Source organism: Arachis duranensis, chromosome 9 (genome assembly GCF_000817695.3).
Source record: "Arachis duranensis cultivar V14167 chromosome 9, aradu.V14167.gnm2.J7QH, whole genome shotgun sequence".
NCBI classification, from domain to species: Eukaryota; Viridiplantae; Streptophyta; class Magnoliopsida; order Fabales; family Fabaceae; genus Arachis; species Arachis duranensis.
This window is the reverse complement of record NC_029780.3, coordinates 60448936-60468025: the sequence shown is the minus strand read 5'-3', so window position 1 is coordinate 60468025 and position 19090 is coordinate 60448936. Positions and strand designations below refer to the sequence as shown.

At 33.0% G+C, this 19090-nt stretch overlaps 1 protein-coding gene across 2 annotated transcripts; it reads right to left on the bottom strand.

The window, feature by feature from the left end:
• Positions 1–7397: 7397 nt before the first annotated feature.
• Positions 7398–12614, bottom strand: LOC107465456 (E3 ubiquitin protein ligase DRIP2). Of its 2 annotated transcripts, XM_021130374.2 has the most exons (8): positions 12374–12614; positions 12093–12230; positions 11255–11354; positions 10313–10592; positions 9706–10208; positions 9497–9547; positions 8769–8841; positions 7398–7833 (listed from the first exon to the last, which is right to left on the bottom strand). In XM_021130374.2, the coding sequence occupies exons 2-8, from the start codon at positions 12214–12216 to the stop codon at positions 7660–7662; spliced, it is 1305 nt and encodes a 434-aa protein (XP_020986033.1). In that variant the 5' UTR covers positions 12217–12230; positions 12374–12614; the 3' UTR covers positions 7398–7659. The 2 variants fall into 2 exon arrangements, with proteins under 2 accessions (XP_020986033.1, XP_052110662.1); XM_052254702.1 differs by having other exon boundaries at positions 7399–7833; positions 12093–12613.
• Positions 12615–19090: the final 6476 nt, after the last annotated feature.

Below are 19090 nucleotides of genomic sequence, written 5' to 3'. Positions count from 1 at the left end.
AGAGTTCTATGCCAATGCATGGATCACTAGGAACCATGATCAAAGTATGAACCCGAGTCCAAAGAATTATCTTACAATGGTTCGGGGGAAATACTTAGATTTTAGTCTGGAAAATGTGAGGTTGGCATTCAACTTACCGATGATGCAAGGAGATGCACGCCCCTACACTAGAAGGGTCAACTTTAATCAAAGGTTGGACCATGTCCTTATGGACATATGTGTTGAAGGAGCTCAATGGAAAAGAGACTCCAAAGGCAAACCGGTTCAACTAAGAAGACTGGACCTCAAGCCTGTGGCTAGAGGATAGTTGGAGTTTATTCAACGGTCCATCATCCCCACTAGCAACCGATCTGAAGTTACTGTGGATCGGGCCATCATAATTCATAGCATCATGATTGGAGAGGAAGTAGAAGTTCATGAAGTCATCTCCCATGAATTCTACAAAATAACCGATAAGTCCTCTACTTTGGCAAGGCTAGCTTTTCCTCATCTTATTTGCCATCTATGTTACTCAGCTGGAGTTATCATAGAAGGAGACATCCTCATTGAGGAGGACAAGCCCATCATTAAGAAAAGTATAGAGCAAACAAGAGAGCCTACTCATGAAACCCAAGAGACGCATGAGGAAGCTCATCACCAAGAAATCCCGGAGATGCCTCAAGGGATGCACTTTCCTCCCAACAACTATTGGGAACAACTCAACACTTCCTTAGAAGATTTGAGTTACAATGTGGATCAATTAAGGGTGGAACATCAAGAGCACTCCATCATTCTCCATGAAATTAGAGAAGATCAAAGGGCAATGAGGGAGGAGCAACAAAGGCAAGGAAGGGACATAGAAGAGCTTAAGGACATCATTGGCCCTTCAAAAAGAAGACGCCACTAAGGTGGATTCATTCCTTGTTCTTATTTTTTTTCTGTTTTTCGGTTTTTATGTTATATGTTTATCTATGTTTTGTGTCTCTACTTCATGATCATTAGTAGTTAGTAACTATGTTTTAAAGCTATGAATAATTCCATTAATCATTCACCTATCTTAAATGAAAATTGTTTTTAATTCAAAAGAACAAGAAGTACATAAATTTCAAAAATTGTCCTTGAATTTAGTTTAATTATATTGATGTGGTGACAAAACTTTTTGTTTTCTGAATGAATACTTGAACAGTGCATAATTTTGATCTTGTTGTTTATCAATGTTAAATTGTTGGCTCTTGAAAGAACGATAAATAAAGAGAATGTTATTGACAATCTAAAAAATCATGAAAATTGATTCTTGAAGCAAGAAAAAGCAGTGAAAAAGCAAAAGCTTGCAGAAAAAAAAAGCAAGCAGAAAAAGCCAATAGCCCTTAAAACCAAAAGGCAAGGGTAAAAAGGATCCAAGGCTTTGAGCATCAATGGATAGGAGGGCCCAAGGAAATAAAATCCAGGCCTAAGTGGCTAAATCAAGCTGTCCCTAACCATGTGCTTGTGTCATGAAGGTCCAAGTGAAAAGCTTGAGACAGAGTGGTTAAAGTCGTGATCTAAGGCAAAAAAGAGTGTGCTTAAGAGCTCTAGACACCTCTAACTGGGGACTCTAGCAAAGCTGAGTCACAATCTGAAAAGGTTCACCAAATTATGTGTCTGTGGCATTTATGTATCCGGTGGTAATACTGGAAAACAAAATGCTTAGGGCCACGGCCAAGACTCATAAAAGTAGCTGTGTTCAAGAATCAACAAACTTAACTAGGAGAATCAATAACACTATCTGAAATTCTAAGTTCCTATAGAAGCCAATCATTCTAAACTTCAAAGGAAAAAGTGAGATGCCAAAACTGTTCAAAAGAAAAGCTACATGTCCCGGTCATCTGATTAGAATTAATATTCATTGATATTTTGGAATTTACAGTATATTCTCTTCTTTTTATCTTAATTGATTTTCAGTTGCTTGGGGACAAGCAACAATTTAAGTTTGGTGTTGTGATGAGCAGATAATTTATACGCTTTTTGGCATTGTTTTTAGGTAGTTTTTAGCATGATCTAGTTACTTTTAGGGATGTTTTCATTAGTTTTTATGCTAAATTCACATTTCTGGACTTTACTATGAGTTTGCATGTTTTTCTGTGATTTCAGGTATTTTCTGCCTGAAATTGAGGGACCTGAGCAAAACTCTGATAGGAGGCTGACAAAGGACTGCTGATGCTGTTGGAATCTGACCTCCCTGCACTCGAAATGGATTTTCTGGACCTATAAAACTTCAAATGGCGCGCTCTCAATGGCATTGGAAAGTAGACATCCAAAGCTTTCCAGAAATATATAATAGTCCATACTTTATTCGTGATTAGACGATGTAAACTGGCGCTCAACGCCAGTTCCATGCTGTACTCTGGAGTCAAATGCCAGAAACACGTTACGAACCAGAGTTGACTGCCAAAAAACACGTTAAAACATGGCGTTCAACTCCAAGAGAAGCCTCAGCTCGTGGATAGATCAAGCTCAGCCCAAGCACACACCAAGTAGGCCCCGGAAGTGAATTTATGCATCAATCACTTACCTCTGTAAAACCTAGTAGCTACTTTTAAGTATAAATAGAACTTTTTACCTTTGTATTATTAATCCTGGATCCTGGATCCTGAATTGTATTTTTTGATCCTGTGATCACGTTTGGGGGCTGCCCATTCGGCCATGCCTGAGCCTTCATCACTTATGTATTTTCAACGGTGGAGTTTCTACACATCATAGATTAAGGGTGTGGAGCTCTACTGTACCTCAAGTTTCAATGCAAGTACTTCTATTTTTTTTATTCAATTCGACTTATTCTTGTTCTAAGATATTCGTTGCACTTCAACTTGATGAATGTGATAATCCGTGACACTCATCATCATTCTCACCTATGAACGCGCGTGATTGACAACCACTTCCGTTCTACCTTAGACCGGGCACATATCTCTTGGATTCCTTAATCATAATCTTCGTGGTATAAGCTAGAATTGATGGCGGCATTCATGGGAATCCGGAAAGTCTAACCTTGTATGTGGTATTCCGAGTAGGATTCTGGGATTGAATGACTGTGACAAGCTTCAAACTCCTAAAGGCTGGGCGTTAGTGACAGACGCAAAAGAATCACGGGATTCTATTCCAACCTGATTGAGAACCGACAGATAATTAGTCGTGCTGTGACAAAGGAAAACAGAGATTCAACAGGGACAAGCATCTCCATATGCTTATCTGAAATTCCCACCATTAATTTACATAAGTATTTCTATCCTATTTTATTTATCTTTTAATTATCTAATCCAATCACATTTGAATCAGCCTGACTGAGATCTACAAGATGACCATAGATTGCTTCATACCAACAATCTCCGTGGGATCGACCCTTACTCACCTAAGGTATACTTGGACGACCCAGTGCACTTACTGGTTAGTTGTGCGGAGTTGTGACTAAGTGTAATTCACGTGTGAGAGCTACCAAATTATTGGAGCCATTGTTGATGATCACAATTTCGTCCACCAGTCATCATCATTTGCATCCCATCTTTCACTCAATTGAAATTCATTATTATCTTCTTCATAATTATATAAGTTCAGTTAATACTTCTCAAGCTTAAAATCACCCCATTTACAATCATTAGTTCACTACTCCACAACTTGCTTCACGCCCAAGTTACTACCTCTTCGTAATTACATCTCATCACTGAGTATCCAACAAAGGTTTTGGGGTTAAAAGAGTAAAAATAAAGGTTTAGAGGTTTAAAATCATGTTTAAAAACACTAAAATTTCATTTGCTGAAAACAGGGGTCACGCGTACGCGTGGGAGCGTATCACTGAAAGGTCACGCGTATGCGTGGGCGTACTTCTTCCTTCCACGCGTACGGAAGCATTTTGCTCGCATACACGAGATGCCCAACCCAAAAAGGTTGGTCGCATACGCAAGCTTATGCAGAACAGCAAAAATGCTGAATGCTGCAGAATTTTCAATTTGCACTCCGAACTTCCGACGCGCATAACTTTTTCGTTTTAAATCGTTTTCCATCCGTTCCTCAAATGGCGTAAACTTCACATACCCAATTTTTATATGAAACAATTTTGAAATAATTTGGGGGTTTGGAAGCCAAGTTATGGCTTGTCAAAGTTCGGCCAAAAATCAATTTTTCACAAAAACCTCAGACCTCAATTTTCATCAAAAATCAAAACTCAATACCAATATTCTATACTTCTAAACAGCACCTGAACCTATCAAACGATTAACTAAGCCTTCTCATTTATTCCATTACACATTATTATACAACTTATCAAATTCACCCCCAAGAACTCATAACCAACAGAATCTCACACTCATTCATTTTCAACACAAATCATACATAGTCTTCTCTTATGCAACATCACATTCATTATTATCACATAATCTCATCATCATTAGTACTCAACATTTGCCGTCATCAATCATTCAATATACCTTTCAGCCACCGAAAGAACAATCATCAACACTAGTCATTAATCCTCAACCATACATGCCATACAACCTATCTTAGGGTCATCTAGCCTAAGTTTTCACAAGACATTATATATTAAATACGAGAAACCTAAACCATACCTTGGCCAATTTTCTCGTATAACCCGAGACAACACAATTAAGCAAGCACACATGCCTCCAACACTAAATTTCAGCAACCAAAACCAAATCCAAGCCTCCAATATTCCACTGGACCCACTAATTTCTCAAGTCAATTTGATCCTAAAATATCAACTTAACCAAAATCTCAACACCCAAAAACCATACCATTTTTGGATTTTAGAAGAAGAAATTGAAACTGAGAATGTGGTTTCCTTACCTTACAATGTACTGGGCTTTGTAGAGCTCGTCACTGCGGACGTGTGGCCACAAACGGTACGACGATCAGAGCTCAAAGCGAAAAGTTGTGTGGAATCAAAGGTTGAGTTAGCGTTTGTAAGTTTGAGCATTCTTCCCCCTTTTTGCTGAAGTGCTTCAGCTTTTATGCATGCAAGAGAGAGAGAATGAGCTGAAGCTCATAATTTAACTGAGTGGGTTGGGCCCACGGGCTAGGTTTGGACCCGGTTCGATCGGTTCGACCCGTTCGACCCAATCTTAGACTAAATTCTTTGTAATTAGTGTCAAAATTTTTATTTTAATTAGCTCTATCCTATTTTACTACAAAATTTACATTTCTAATTTTCTCTATTAAAATTGAATTTATTAACTAATTATCTACTAATTTTTCAAGGTTTACAGTGGCTGCAAGTTGGACGCAGTGGCGGCGGCAGCGGCTGCAGCTCCGGGTAAAGCAATGCCGAGTGCGCCAGAGGGGGATCAAATGCGGCGCAGATCACCGGTTATCCCATGCGAGCTCGCGACGGCTGGCGGTACGCTGGTTGGAGCTGCGACGATGGTTTTTTTCCATGTGAGGAGGGGGAGTCGATGGAGATGCAGGGAAGGTAAAGAAGGAGAAGGAATTAGGGCAATTTGGTTTCGTATTGTATTGGGCCAAATTTTAACTTCTGAAGTCCAACATTAGAAGGTGATGGATGGTACAATGACTTCAACCCCAATTCTAAGGATTTCAATTCTTTTGGTCTATATTCAAATTTCTGCAGCAATTTTATTTTGTGGGTTTTGGATTGAACAAAAAATTTTTCAATGGGATCTTGGTGGTTATTTTATTTTATTTATTTATTTTTTGCAGTAGAATAGGAATAAGATAGAAAATATTATTTTAGAATTAATTATTTTTGTATTATTAATTGTAGTACACATTTACAAATTTAATTAGGAGTTATATTTTTTCGCAACCTTGAGGACAAGGTTGTTTTGAAGGATAGGGTAATGTTAGGATTAGTATTGGACCTATAATCCAATTAAAGAATGATACTATAAATAGAAATATGATATAATAATGTGAGATATGCACGATGTAATAGAAACTCTACTTTCTTTCTTTGCCCTAATACTAAGGATTTTCTTACGTTCTCTATTCTCTGATAAAAATTCGTATCAGTCAATTATCGTAGAGAGCTTTATTGGGTTTTTTTTCGAGTTTAATTTATCAGAAAGTGTAAATTTTCAGGAGCTTATTTATCATTTTACAATAAAAAAATACGTTATTGATAGTCTTTTGAGAAGAAAAGAAGAAATAAGATAGTGCTTATAGGCACACTTTAACGAGTCTTGAAGAATTTTTTTTAATGTTTAAGAAGGGATTTGACTCCTCTGAAGTTGTTCATTTACTTTAGAGAGAAAAGTAACGCAATCTAAGCCATTGATAATATAAATGGTTCTGATCATCTTAAATAAATAAATGCATTAAAAGAAGTTAAAAGTAGATTTTTTTAATAAGATTCCTTGAAAATTGTGCGACAACTGCAGTAGCTTCCAAGACCGCGTGATTTCTTCCTTTTATTTCATCTTCTTTTTATTTTATTTAGTTTTTTTTTTCTTTTTCTTCAACAAAAAATATTATTTTCGGTTCTATTTTTTCACAATATTTAATTCTCTTTTTATGTTTTATTATCATGTTCTTCTATGATATTGTTATTGTTTTGGTTATCTTCTTTTTTTTATTTTTGTCTTCTGTAACTTACATTTAAAATTGTCATTAAAGAGATTAATGATGATCACTAATAATTTTTCATCTTTTATGAATCTTGAATATTTTTTAAAAAAATCTGATAAAAAAATAAAATTAATTAATTTAAATTAGGTCAAGAAATGTTTTTTATTTATTTTTTATTTTAATATAAAAAAAAGCTCATGTAAATGTACTCAATCTTTTTTAGATAAATGTACTCAATTTGAATAGAAGAAAATGATAATAAAACATAAAAAGAGAATTAAATATTGTGAAAAAATAAAATCAAAAATAATTTTTTTTTGTTGAAGAAAAAGAAAGAAAAAGCTAAATAAAATAGAAAGAAGATGAAACAAAAGGAAGAAATCACGTGGTTTTGGAAGCTATTGCAGTTGTCGCATAATTTTCAAGGAATCTTATTAAAAAATCTAGTTTTAACTTCTTTTAATGCATTTATTTATTTAAGATGATCAGAACCATTTATATTATCAATGGCTTAAATTGCATTACTTTTCTCTTTAAAGTAAATGAACAACTTTAGAGGAGCTTTAAGGAGCTAAATCCTTTAAGAAGTGTATAGTCACCCCTTTTTTTTATACCAGTGATGGCTGATTTGTTGTGTATGTACTATGATTTTTTTTTTTATGGTGTTGTGGCCTAATGCCATTTAAAGAAGCATCCCTAAAACTTGGCATTGTTAAATGTGTGGTATAAATCAAATTTCCTCGTTACACCTATATCTTCTTTCTTTCTTTCTTAATAACCAATCTCGGGTTAATGTCTATGATGTCTATGAGGAGAAAGACATCAATAGGTCAATAAGAAGCAAGAAATCGTGAATTTGTCTCATAATCCTTATAATATGTCTCATGAACCTTATAATACAATATAATAGACAACATGAACTTGGAGGGTACACATTTTCAGGTCACGATGAAAACCAAAATCAAACAGATACATCGCATGGTATTTTAATCAATGGAACAAATACCTTAGCGGAAATATCAGTGAGAATGCCATAACAAAAAGGTTGAGTTTGCATGTAAATTGGTGGAGACAAAATTACATATAAACAGAATAGGGGATGGACTTGTTTCAAGGTGGCAAGGCCTTTCGACAATATGATAAAACCATAACAAAATCCTTGGCTGATGATCCTACAGATGCTGGTATCTTTTTTGAGGTTGATGCTGTTCTGAACCACAAATCTACAAGGTTGTGTAGTTGCAGAGATGGCAGCACTGGTTGACCCCGGCACATTATTTCTACCTGTAAATAGTAGCAGTACATGAAAAGAATTAGCACTAATAATGCACCTACCATTTCTTGCTTATTTCAACTTGAATAGATTCACATTTTTTTTTTGGGGGAATGAAATTTCCTTAGAGATAAAATTTTATGTAATATTAGAGTACACTTGCTTAAGCGGACGAGTAAGCTGACCACTCGACCAACCCAAGTTGGTTAAGAGTACTTGATAGTTAATAAAGAGAAATACTAGAGGGCCAGCAGAATTTATGTTTTTGGCCAGCAGTTACCCAGCAATGTTTAAAAATGTGGGCTAAAAATATGTTATTGAATTGTTAGATTAAAGGAATTGGGCTGACGACTAAAAGTGCTGACAAAAAGCAATATATTTTGCTGGCACTTGAGTTTTTCTCGTTAATAAAAACTCAACCAAATTTGTTTATTATATAATGTAACACAATTTTCAAATTGAAACACCAGCAAATCATAAGGCAATTGAAGTTCACATAGAACATTGGGGATAATAGGGAACCTTAACATCACAAAATCCGAGAGACTCATCAGCAAACAAAAATAATTCAAATTGTTGACCAATACATGGAAACTTGAGCCGTGTTTGCTATTTGGAAAATACTAATTGTGTATTCTTACAGTTTGCTATTTGGAAAATACTAATTTTAATACAGTTAGAAATTGGCTGCCAGATGTTTTAGTATTTAATATAGCATACAATTAATGGGGAGAGGATATTGCCACTCCTACTTTTTATAATGTCACTCCATAGATAACGTTTTCGATAGCACTTTTGTATGAATGTAAAAGCCGGAGTGACATTATCAAAATAGGAATTACTCATTGAGTAACAACTTTAGTGAGAGAAAGAAACAGAAAATAAAGAGAGATAGAGATTACGCTGGCCAGTGTTAGTTCTTAGTGATATATAATGAACAACTAACCTCTGCTTCACTGGCAAGATTAAGTTTCTTCACAAGGTACTTTTGAATAAACGAAACAGGCACAGTGCCATCCCTGTGATGAGGTCAGCAACAAAAAGAAGCATGCAGTTATGACCAACTTATCCTTATTATATAAAAAAATATAGAAAAGAAAATTACATGAGAAAGGAAACAGGAAAAAGAGCAAGTAGCAATAGAAGAATGCACAAAACTCAACACAAATCAAATGATTCAATATGGAGGTCAATTTCTCCTATGTTAAAAAATGTGACTCGGACACTTTGCATCTGCCGTCAAGTATTAACTTGGCAGAACCAAACAATGATGATCAATATGCTGTTTTCAGAAATATGGTTGCTCTTGGATGATCCAAAACTAATTTCCAGAATTGGGAGATTAATTTTCACTATTTTCTGCCTGAACACCACATAATCCTATTATGCATCATACTGGTATTTTCCTGAAAAAATGAAGTGGAATTCTTTTCCCTTCTCTTCTGTACTTGAATCTTCTGCAGATTATGAAATCATGCAAAAAAATATCAAATATAGACCAGTTTTCAATATTTAATATTTTATTTACAGTTTGCCTAATTTGAACACAACAACATATGAAATTATAGTATTCTCAATATGCAGGCCAAAGTTGTACTTACTCATTTACAACTAGGAACATAAGCAAAAATAAAAAATCAGATAAGCAGAAAGATTAAGTGTCAGAATAGTTACTTTATTCTTAAGTAACATGCTGAGACCTGTGGCAACGGAACATCTCCTTTCCTGAAAAATGACAAAAATTTTATTGAGTTCAAAAGAAACATTAATAATAGATAGGCAATCTGATGCACAAGCACTCTGCATTAACGCGAAGTCTAAGTAAGGGCTGCACCCAAAGACCAACAATAGATGACTACCATGAATTTCTTATGCAAACTTACTGGTCCTCTGAAGCAACTAATGAAAACCAAATAGGGGTGTTCTTTCTGTTGCAATATCCCCTTGTTGCATCTAGCATGACTTGGGCTGAGGTAGACCCCTCAGTCGGCGCAACCTTTTTCTGACCAGAAGGCCGCAACCTTCTTCGCTTCACTGGTCCCGAAGGCACGCTGTTGCCATCCTTGCCATCACCAAATTTTGCTTTGTGTCCATTATCCTTACTCTTAGATTTTGGAATGCCTATTTCATTCTGACCTGAAGCAGGTAGCTCGGCTTTGTTTGTGATTTCGGACATATCTCGTGCATCATGTGCAGTAGTTGGAGAGTCCGATTTGGCAGGGGGAACTGCTTGTGAATTTGACCTGGAGGACTTTGTTCTGTTGGCGGCTTCAACAAGGCAGTTTAACGGTGTCCAGAGATCAGCCTTACCTTCTGTAAGTTCTACACTGTTCTCCGTGCTTTCGCTGGACTTGTTTTTCTTAGAAGGCTCAGGCGTTGACGAATCCTACAACAATGAATTAATTGTTGGATTCATTAGTCCGAGTGCCGCAACAATGCACATCTAACTCATCTTGGGAAGCAAAATTCAATGAATCAAGTAAGACTTACCATGTTATCTCCACCATTTGTTTCTTCCTTTTTTATGGATTCTTCAAGAATAAAACTGCACCCACGTAATGCAGCAGCCTTTCTTGACACAGTTTTTGTCCTCTTTCCTGTAAGGCCTGTTTGTGCCGAAACTTTCGGAGCTACCAACGATGAAAGTGATCTTTCCTTCCTCTTTGCAGGTGGGGATACTGAAGGAAAAACTTCTGGTTCCTTGATCTTGGTCTTCCTTTTCTTATAAGGAAATATTTTAGCCCTTATGTCTTGTAAATTATGGTCTGCCCTGCATACAATTAACAGGAGCCCGTGAATACAAGACATGGAATTTCTAAGTCCTATAAAACATATTATGCATATAATCCCTTATCCCTTATAAGAATAAATTATCCTAAGCTAATATGATTTGAGACAAGGAGACATGTCCTTATATAAACATCAAGTTTCAGCAAGGATCAAAGCTGCAGAGTCCAGAATAAATCCACATATAAGATGCAAGCAATCTTGATGCAAATTCTTAGCTATTGGCAATATGTACACAATCTCAATGCAAATTCTATGCTCCTGGCACTATTTACAGAATCTCGATGCAATGCAATAGCAGGTGATACTACTTTCACTAAACAATATTCTTTGCCAAAATTCAAATAATTATCGGTAATAAAGCTTAAGGTAGATGCCAAAAAGAAAATGTTATGAATAACATTTCTGAAAGTAGGGAAAAGATAGTAATAATATATACGTAGCTGCATGTTTCTTGTTTTAGAGATGAGAAAGAGGTGGGGAGGAAGCCGAAGCAGAATAACCAAAATAAAAAAACAAACAAACAAATATAAATTATGCTGCCGGACATTAGAGCCTTATCTTTGTTCTCTTGGGTTCTATACAAAGAAGCAATAAACCATACAAATTGCGAAAGAAAGTTAGCAGTCGGAGACAACAAGTAACCTGAGTTTTTCCACCGGAAGGCAGCCTAGATCAATGTTGCACACAGGACAGCAATCCACCTCCTCATCCGAGAGCTTCTCATATATACACTTCCTACAAACTGTTGCAAGGTTCATTGTTTAATGCATTGTAAACACCCTTGAAATCATCAAAAAAATAATCTAACAGATACACAACAAGACATGTATATAATAAGTATTGTCATAATAATAATATAACGCAGTTCAGGAACTGTTCAAGTGTATAGTGAACATAATATATTATGAAATTCCACTGCATCTACACTTGCTGTAGAAACACTTCATACAATACAAGAGCAAGCAAAAGAAATTAAAAAGGACCAAAACTGAAGCAAGACAATTGATTAAATTAATATCCGTCCAAAATCATAGAAATCCAAATAATCAATAGAGCACAAGAAAGGAAATTATGTGTTGGATTTCTATCTCTTGGTAGCGTAAGGTATCTGTTGCCATCACTGCAACAAAAAATGAGTTAATTTAACGTTCTCATCGTGTCATGTCATAATAATAATAACAGCAAACAAAATAGTCGCAAATCACTGTCAGTAATATAAACCATGATGTATATATATAATTAAAAGCATATAGTAATTAATTTTTGACAAGAAGATACTATGCTGTGAAGGAACCCAGATCATGAAAATCAGGAATCAGAAGGTAAGTACATTGAAAGAAGCGGAAACCCAAATTGCGAAAACGCATCGAATCGAATTGAAGATAAGACGGATCAAGAAGAAGAAGTGAAGTAACCGAGAGAAGGGAGTAATAGGAAAAGGGGATAAATAATAATAAGAATAGAGAATGAAATTACATACATGTGTGGAGGCAGAGAGAGATAGTGGTGGCATCTTTGAGGAGGTTATTGCAAAGAGGGCATGTCATGCATGCTCTTAGCGTGTCTCTCTTCACTTTCACGACCTTGTTGGTGTTCGTCACCATGTCGTTAATTATAGCTTCTCCCAAACGCAATCAAACATATACATCAACAATAATAACAGGATAGTAATAATAATAACAATAGTAAGTTAGTAACACAGCACAACGCCACGCAGCAGAAGAATGTGTGTGCGAGTGTGAGTTTTCCGAGTGGACGTACAACAACGAAGAAGAGGCAGAGAGAGGGTGGTGGATCTGGAGAATAGAATTAACGTTGGGTTTGGAGAGGTGAAGGCGGCACGGTTCAGGTTCAGGTGTTGGTTTTAGAATTTAGAACCAAGACAAAAAAGAGATAGAGAGAGGCAGCATGAAGCGAAGTGAAGAGAAGAGAAAAAAAAATAAAAAATTAAAGAGAAGCGAGACAAGTTTAAGGCTTAACACAAACACAACACAACGCAACACAAGGCGAGATGTTAGTTTAGATAGATGGATGGATGTACTAACCCCTCTTTGTACGCGTGCGTCGTCTTCTTCTTCTTGTGTTGACATTTGACTTTACTAGCTGAGTCATGCTGCCATGCACATATATTGATCAAGGAGTACGCTGCACTTCACAATCAAAACGTTAATTTTTGTAATAATGCTTAGCTTTTTTTTTTAACCAAAGATAGAAGACTCGAATTCGCAACTTCTTAATTGAGTATAGAGAGACTATACCATTTGAGTTATTACTCATTGGCTAGCAATGCTTAGCTTGGTCCTCATATTGCAAATGCATTTCAATTTTTATTTTTTAATAATACTAGATGCACAACTATTTTATTATATAGGTAAAAATTTAAATAGAGTTATTTTTATATAAAATTGATATATGAAAATTGTTAGATAATTTAGTATATTTAATTAAATTATTATTTAATAATTTTTATTTATAAATTTTATGCGAAGACAATCGGCACATAAATTTCTATTTCTTATATAACTATTATATAATTAAAATATGATTTTTTTTATGTTTACTCTATAAATATATTTTTAGTTGCCTAGTATAAATACAAAAGTCTTTTTAAGGTCTTGATCGTATAACACTTGTATAAAAAAGTTATTCACCTAATATTATAGGTTTGTCAATTTAATTATTTCTAATATTATATTGAACTGATTATTTTGATTTATAACATATTAATTATTATAAAAATGTTATATGTTTATTAAAAATTAGTTATTAAATTAATTAACATATATTTATGTTATTAATTTTTATTATATATTTAAATATTTTTGTCAATTAAATTTAATTAAATTAGCTCAAATCTAATAAAAATTATCTTTACAAAATATACGTGAATTACATTATTTTTTTATATTTTTTATATTTTTATTTTTTTGTATATTTTCTCTTTTTCGTTATTCTTATGTTATTACGGTTGTTGTTACATTTTTTTGTTTTTTCTCATTCTCCTTTTTCTTAATTAGAGGGTGAAAATAAGAAAAATTATAAAAAAGTGAGGAGGAAAAGATGAAAAAGAAAAAAAAAAGAACAAGATGATAACAATAATAAAAAAAAAGAAAAGAAGAATTTTAAATTGTACATAATTTATTAAAAAATAGTATCAAAACTTTTTAAGTTTGATACAGAAAATTTCTAAATTTTGATATAAAAAATCTTAATATTAACATAAAAAGTTTCTTAATTGATTAGAAGTCATTAGAAACAAAAATAACATTAAAATTTCTTAAAAAAAATATCAAAATTTTTCATCCGTGCCTAAACTTTCTTCTAACATATCTTCTTCTTCTACTTTTTTCCTTCATATTTTATCTTTTTTTTTTCTCTTTCTCCCAACATATTTTTCTTCTTCTTTTTCATGTTTGATTATTGTATAATTTTTCTGTATTTTCTTATATTTTTAAGTTTAAAAATTGAACATTTTATCTAAATAAATTTGTTTTAAAGTTAAATTGTATACTTCTAAGTTCTAAACAATAAATTATATTACAATACGACGTAGAAATAAATTTAAATTTTGTATTTATCGTGGTAAAATTTATGTATTTTGTATAACACATTTGGTGTATGTTATTTTTATTATATCATTTGTATTTTAAATAAAAAATTTTGATATCATTCATCATCATCATTATTTTTTGTATTTTATTTTTTATTCTTTTCCTTCATAAATTTTTAAAAATACATAAACAAAATAAGAAAATAAATAAGAGCAAGAAAAAAAGGTATGAGAAAAAGAAGAAAATAGGGTTGATAACGACGATGAGGATAATGATAACAAAGAAGAAGTATGAAAAAAAATAAAGAAGAGAAAGAATCTAATGAAAAAAGGAAAAGAATGAGAAAGAAAAAAAAAGAAAGAGAATAATAAAATTAATGAAAAAAAAGCAACATGTATATGTATCATAATTTGATTGAATTTGATTACTTAAAAAGTTTAGTTATTTAAAATTACTGTGTATATAAATACATATATAATTTAATTTATTTTTAATAAATATTTTATATTTCAATATATCTTATATTAATATCTGATTTTAATAGTTAATTTTAGTGTATATCAAACATAATTATATTCGTTATTATTTTGTTAATATGATGCACCTGTCAATTATGTTTATATTTGTAATAATACGTTAACATGGTATGTCATGTCATCAACCAATGTCATCAACCAACTTATCTTATATATCATGAAGTATATTATAATTTTAAAACTAAAATTTATACTATTTAAAATTTCAGACACTAATATAAAGTATACTGATAATGAAAATTATTGTCGGTCTAAAATTTTTCTTATAAAAAAGAATTACTTCATTATAAGCATAGTTTCCAACCAACAAATAATTCTCATATCAAATTTTAATAATTGGTTGTCACAAGTACAAACCCCAATAAAAAATTAATCGAAGTATTTAAATCTCGGGTCGTCTCACAAGAAATTGCAATGAAGTGATCAATTATTGGCTATGAAGAAACAAGGGGGTTTGATTTGGTAATTGGCAAGACAAGTAAATAACAAAAAGTAAATGACAAAAACTAATAAAAGAACAGAAAAGAACTCTTGGCTAAGACATGAGAATTGAGATCATCATCCTTGTCTACAAACTATATATTGACAATTATGAGGGACCAACCCATCAAGTCTACTTCTATGCTTGAAGTACGTATAATGTCTACATCAACGCTTGTAGTACGTCAAATAGGCTTGATCAACATTAATCCATAAGTCCTAACATAGCTACTAAAATTGACTTAGTAGTAGGCTAGTATTAATGGTTATCAAATTGACTACTAAGGGTTCTCAAATCACCAATTCAATGAGACCTAATAACTCAAGGTCACTCAATTCCCTTAGCCTAGGCCAAGAGTAAAAACAACTACTCTAAAACTAGAGAAAACATTTTATCAAACACCTAGAGTGCAATAAAAGTAAACATCACAAAATGTAAGAATTAATAAAATCCATAACTAACATAAGCAAGAAATCAATAATGACAATGAAGATAAACATAAAAGAGACATGGAAACATAAAGTTTTATTAAAAAAAATTAGAATCAACAAGAGTGCATGAAGATAAAAGCAACAAAATAAAGAAAATGACAAGTAAAACTAGAACAGTAAAGATGTAACAACAAGAAATTAGAAGGAAAAACTAAATCAAAACAAGAATTAAAAGTTGGATCTAAGGAAATTTAACCTAAACTTCCCTAAATTCTAGAGAGAAAGGAGAGCTTCTTGATGAGCGGATAATTTATACGCTTTTTGGCATTATTTTTAGGTAGTTTTTAGTAGAATCTAGCTACTTTTAGGGATGTTTTTATTAGTTTTTATGCAAAATTCACATTTCTGGACTTTACTATGAGTTTGTGTATTTTCTGTGATTTCAGGTATTTTCTGGTTGAAATTGAGGGACCTAAGCAAAAATCTGATAGGAGGCTGAAAAAGGACTACAGATGCTGTTGGATTCTGATCTCCCTGCACTCAAAATGGATTTTCTGGAGCCCCAGAACTCCAAATGGCGCTCTCTTAATTGCGTTGAAAATTAGACATCCAGGGCTTTCCAGCAATATATAATAGTCCATACTTTATTCGAGTTTAGATGACGCAAACTGGCGTTCAACGCCAGCTTCATGCTGCATTCTAGAGTAAAACACCAGAAACACGTCACAAACCAGAGTTACACGCCAAAAACACGTTACAACTTGGCGTTTAACCCCAAGAGAAGCCTCTGTATGTGTAAAGCTCAAGCTCAGTCCAAACACACACCAAAGTGGGTCCCAGAAGTGGATTTCTGCATCATTTACTTATCTTTGTAACCCTAGTAACTAGTTTAGTATAAGTATAACTTTTTACTATTGTAATAGTCATCTTGGTTATCCTGGTTCCTCTCTGGGGCCGGAACCAATGAACACCTTCATCACTTATATATTTTCAACGGTGGAGTTTCTACACACCATAGATTAAGAGTGTGGAGCTCTGCTGTTCCTCGAGTATTAATGCAATTACTACTGTTTTCTATTCAATTCACGCTTATTCTTATTCTAAGATATCCATTCGCACTCAAGAACCTGATGAATGTGATGATTATGTGATGCTCAACACCATTCTCACTTATGAACGTGTGTCTGACAACCACTTTTGTTCTACATGCAAATAAGCTTGAATGAATATCTCTTGGATTCCTTGATCAGAATCTTCGTGGTATAAGCTAGAATTTGTTGGCAGCATTTTTGAGAATCCGTAAAGTCTAAACCTTGTCTGTGGTATTCCAAGTAGGATTCAGAGATTGAATGACTGTGACGAGCTTCAAACTCGCGACTGTAGGGCGTAGTGACAGACGTAAAAGGATAGTAAATCCTATTCCTGCATGATCGAGAACCGACAGATGATTAGCCGTGCGGTGACAGCGCACCTGGATCATTTTCACTGAGAGGACGGACGGTAGCCATTGACAATGGTGATCCCCCAACATACAGCTTGCCATGGAAAGGAGTAAGAATGATTGGATGAAAGCAGTAGAAAATCAGAGATTCAGAAGGAACACAATATCTTCATGCGCTTATCTGAAATCCCCACCAATGAATTACATAAGTATCTCTATCTTTATTTTATGCTTTATTTATCTTTATATTCGAAAACCATTATAACCATTAGAATCCACCTGACTGAGATTTACAAAATGACCATAGCTTGCTTCATACCAACAATCTCCGTGGGATCGACCTTTACTCACGTAAGGTTTATTACTTGGACGACCCAGTGCACTTGCTGGTTAGTTGTGTGAAGTTGTGAAGAATGTGTGTGAACAATGGTATTGTTCACCAAGTTTTTGGAGCCGTTGCCAGGAATTGTTCGAGTTGTGAAAAGTATGAGTCACAATTTTCCCTATCAAGTTTTTGGCGCCGTTGCCGGGGATTGTTTGTGTTTGGACAACTGACGGTTCATCTTGTTGCTCAGATTAGGTAATTTTTATTTTTTTTCCAAAAAAGTTTTCAAAAATCTTTCAAAAATTTTTATTTGTTTTTGTTTTTCCAAAAAGTAATTTTCGAAAAAAAAAACAAAAAAATTATTAAATCATAAAATCAAAAATATTTTGTGTTTCTTGTTTGAGTCTAGTGTCACATTTTAAGTTTGGTGTCAATTGCATATTTTTAAAATTTGTGCATTTTTTGAAAACTCATGCATGGTGTTCTTCATGATCTTCAAGTTGTTCTTGATAAGTCTTCTTGTTTGATCTTCATATTTTCTTGTTTTGTGTCTTTTCTTGTTTTTCATATGCATTTTTAGTTTGTTAGTGTCAAAGCATTAAAAATTTCTAAGTTTGGTGTCTTGCATGTTTTTCTTTTCTTAAAAATTTTTCAAAAATAAGTCTTGATGTTCATCATGATCTTCAAAGTTTTCTTGGTGTTCATCTTGATATTCATAGTGTTCTTGCATGCATCATGTGTTTTGATTCATCATTTTCATGTTTTGAGTCATTTTGTTATTTTTCTCTCTCCTCATTAAATTCAAAAAATAAAAAAATATCTTTTTCTTATTTCTCTCATAAATTTCGAAATCTATAGGTTGACTTAGTCAAAAAATTTTAAAATAAGTTGTTTCTTTTTAGTCAAGTCAAGATTTCAATTTTAAATATCTTATCTTTTCAAAACTTTTTCAAAAATCAAATCTTTTTCATTTTTATTTTATGTTTTTCGAAAAAAGTTTTAAAAATTTATTTTCAAAATCTTTTTCTTAATTTTATTTCATAATTTTCAAAAACTTTACTAACAATTAATGTGATTGATTCAAAAATTTGAAGTTTGTTACTTTCTTGTTAAGAAAGGTTCAATCTTTAAATTCGAGAATCATATCTTTTAGTTTCTTGTTAGTCAAGTAATTAATTTTAATTTTAAAAATCAAATCTTTTTAACTTTTTTTTTCAAATCTTTTTCAAAACAAATCTCAATCATATCTTTTCAATTATATCTTTTTTCAAAATCAATTTCAAAAATCTTTTCTAACTCCTTATCTTTTCAAAATTAATTTTCAAATCTTTTTCAACTAACTAATCAACTTTTTGTTTGTTTTACTATTTCTTATCTTTTTCAAAACCACCTAACTACTTTTCTATCTCTAATTTTCGAAAATCACCTTCCTCTTTTTTAAAATTCTTTTTAATTAACTAATTGTTTTAATTTTATTTTATTTCTTTTCTTAATTTTCGAAAATCACTAACCATTTTTCAAAAATAACTTTCGAAATTCTCTCCCTCTCATCTCCTTCTATTTATTTTATTTATCTACTAACACTTCTCTTCTACTCATAATTCGAACCCTCTTCTCTTCTCTTTGTGTTCGAATTTTCCCTCTTTTATTCTTTTCTTCTTCTACTCACATAAAGGAATCTCTATACTGTGACATAGAGGATTCCTCTTCTTT

Coding starts and splice junctions, on each gene's coding strand:
- LOC107465456 (XM_021130374.2), bottom strand. CDS start 12,216: ATGGTGACGAACACCAACAAGGTCGTGAAAGTGAAGAGAGACACGCTA. Junction 10,209..10,312: donor CAAATGGTGGAGATAACATG/GTAAGTCTTACT, acceptor TCATTGTTGTAG/GATTCGTCAACGCCTGAGCC. Junction 9,548..9,705: donor TTAGTTGCTTCAGAGGACCA/GTAAGTTTGCAT, acceptor GTCATTTTTCAG/GAAAGGAGATGTTCCGTTGC.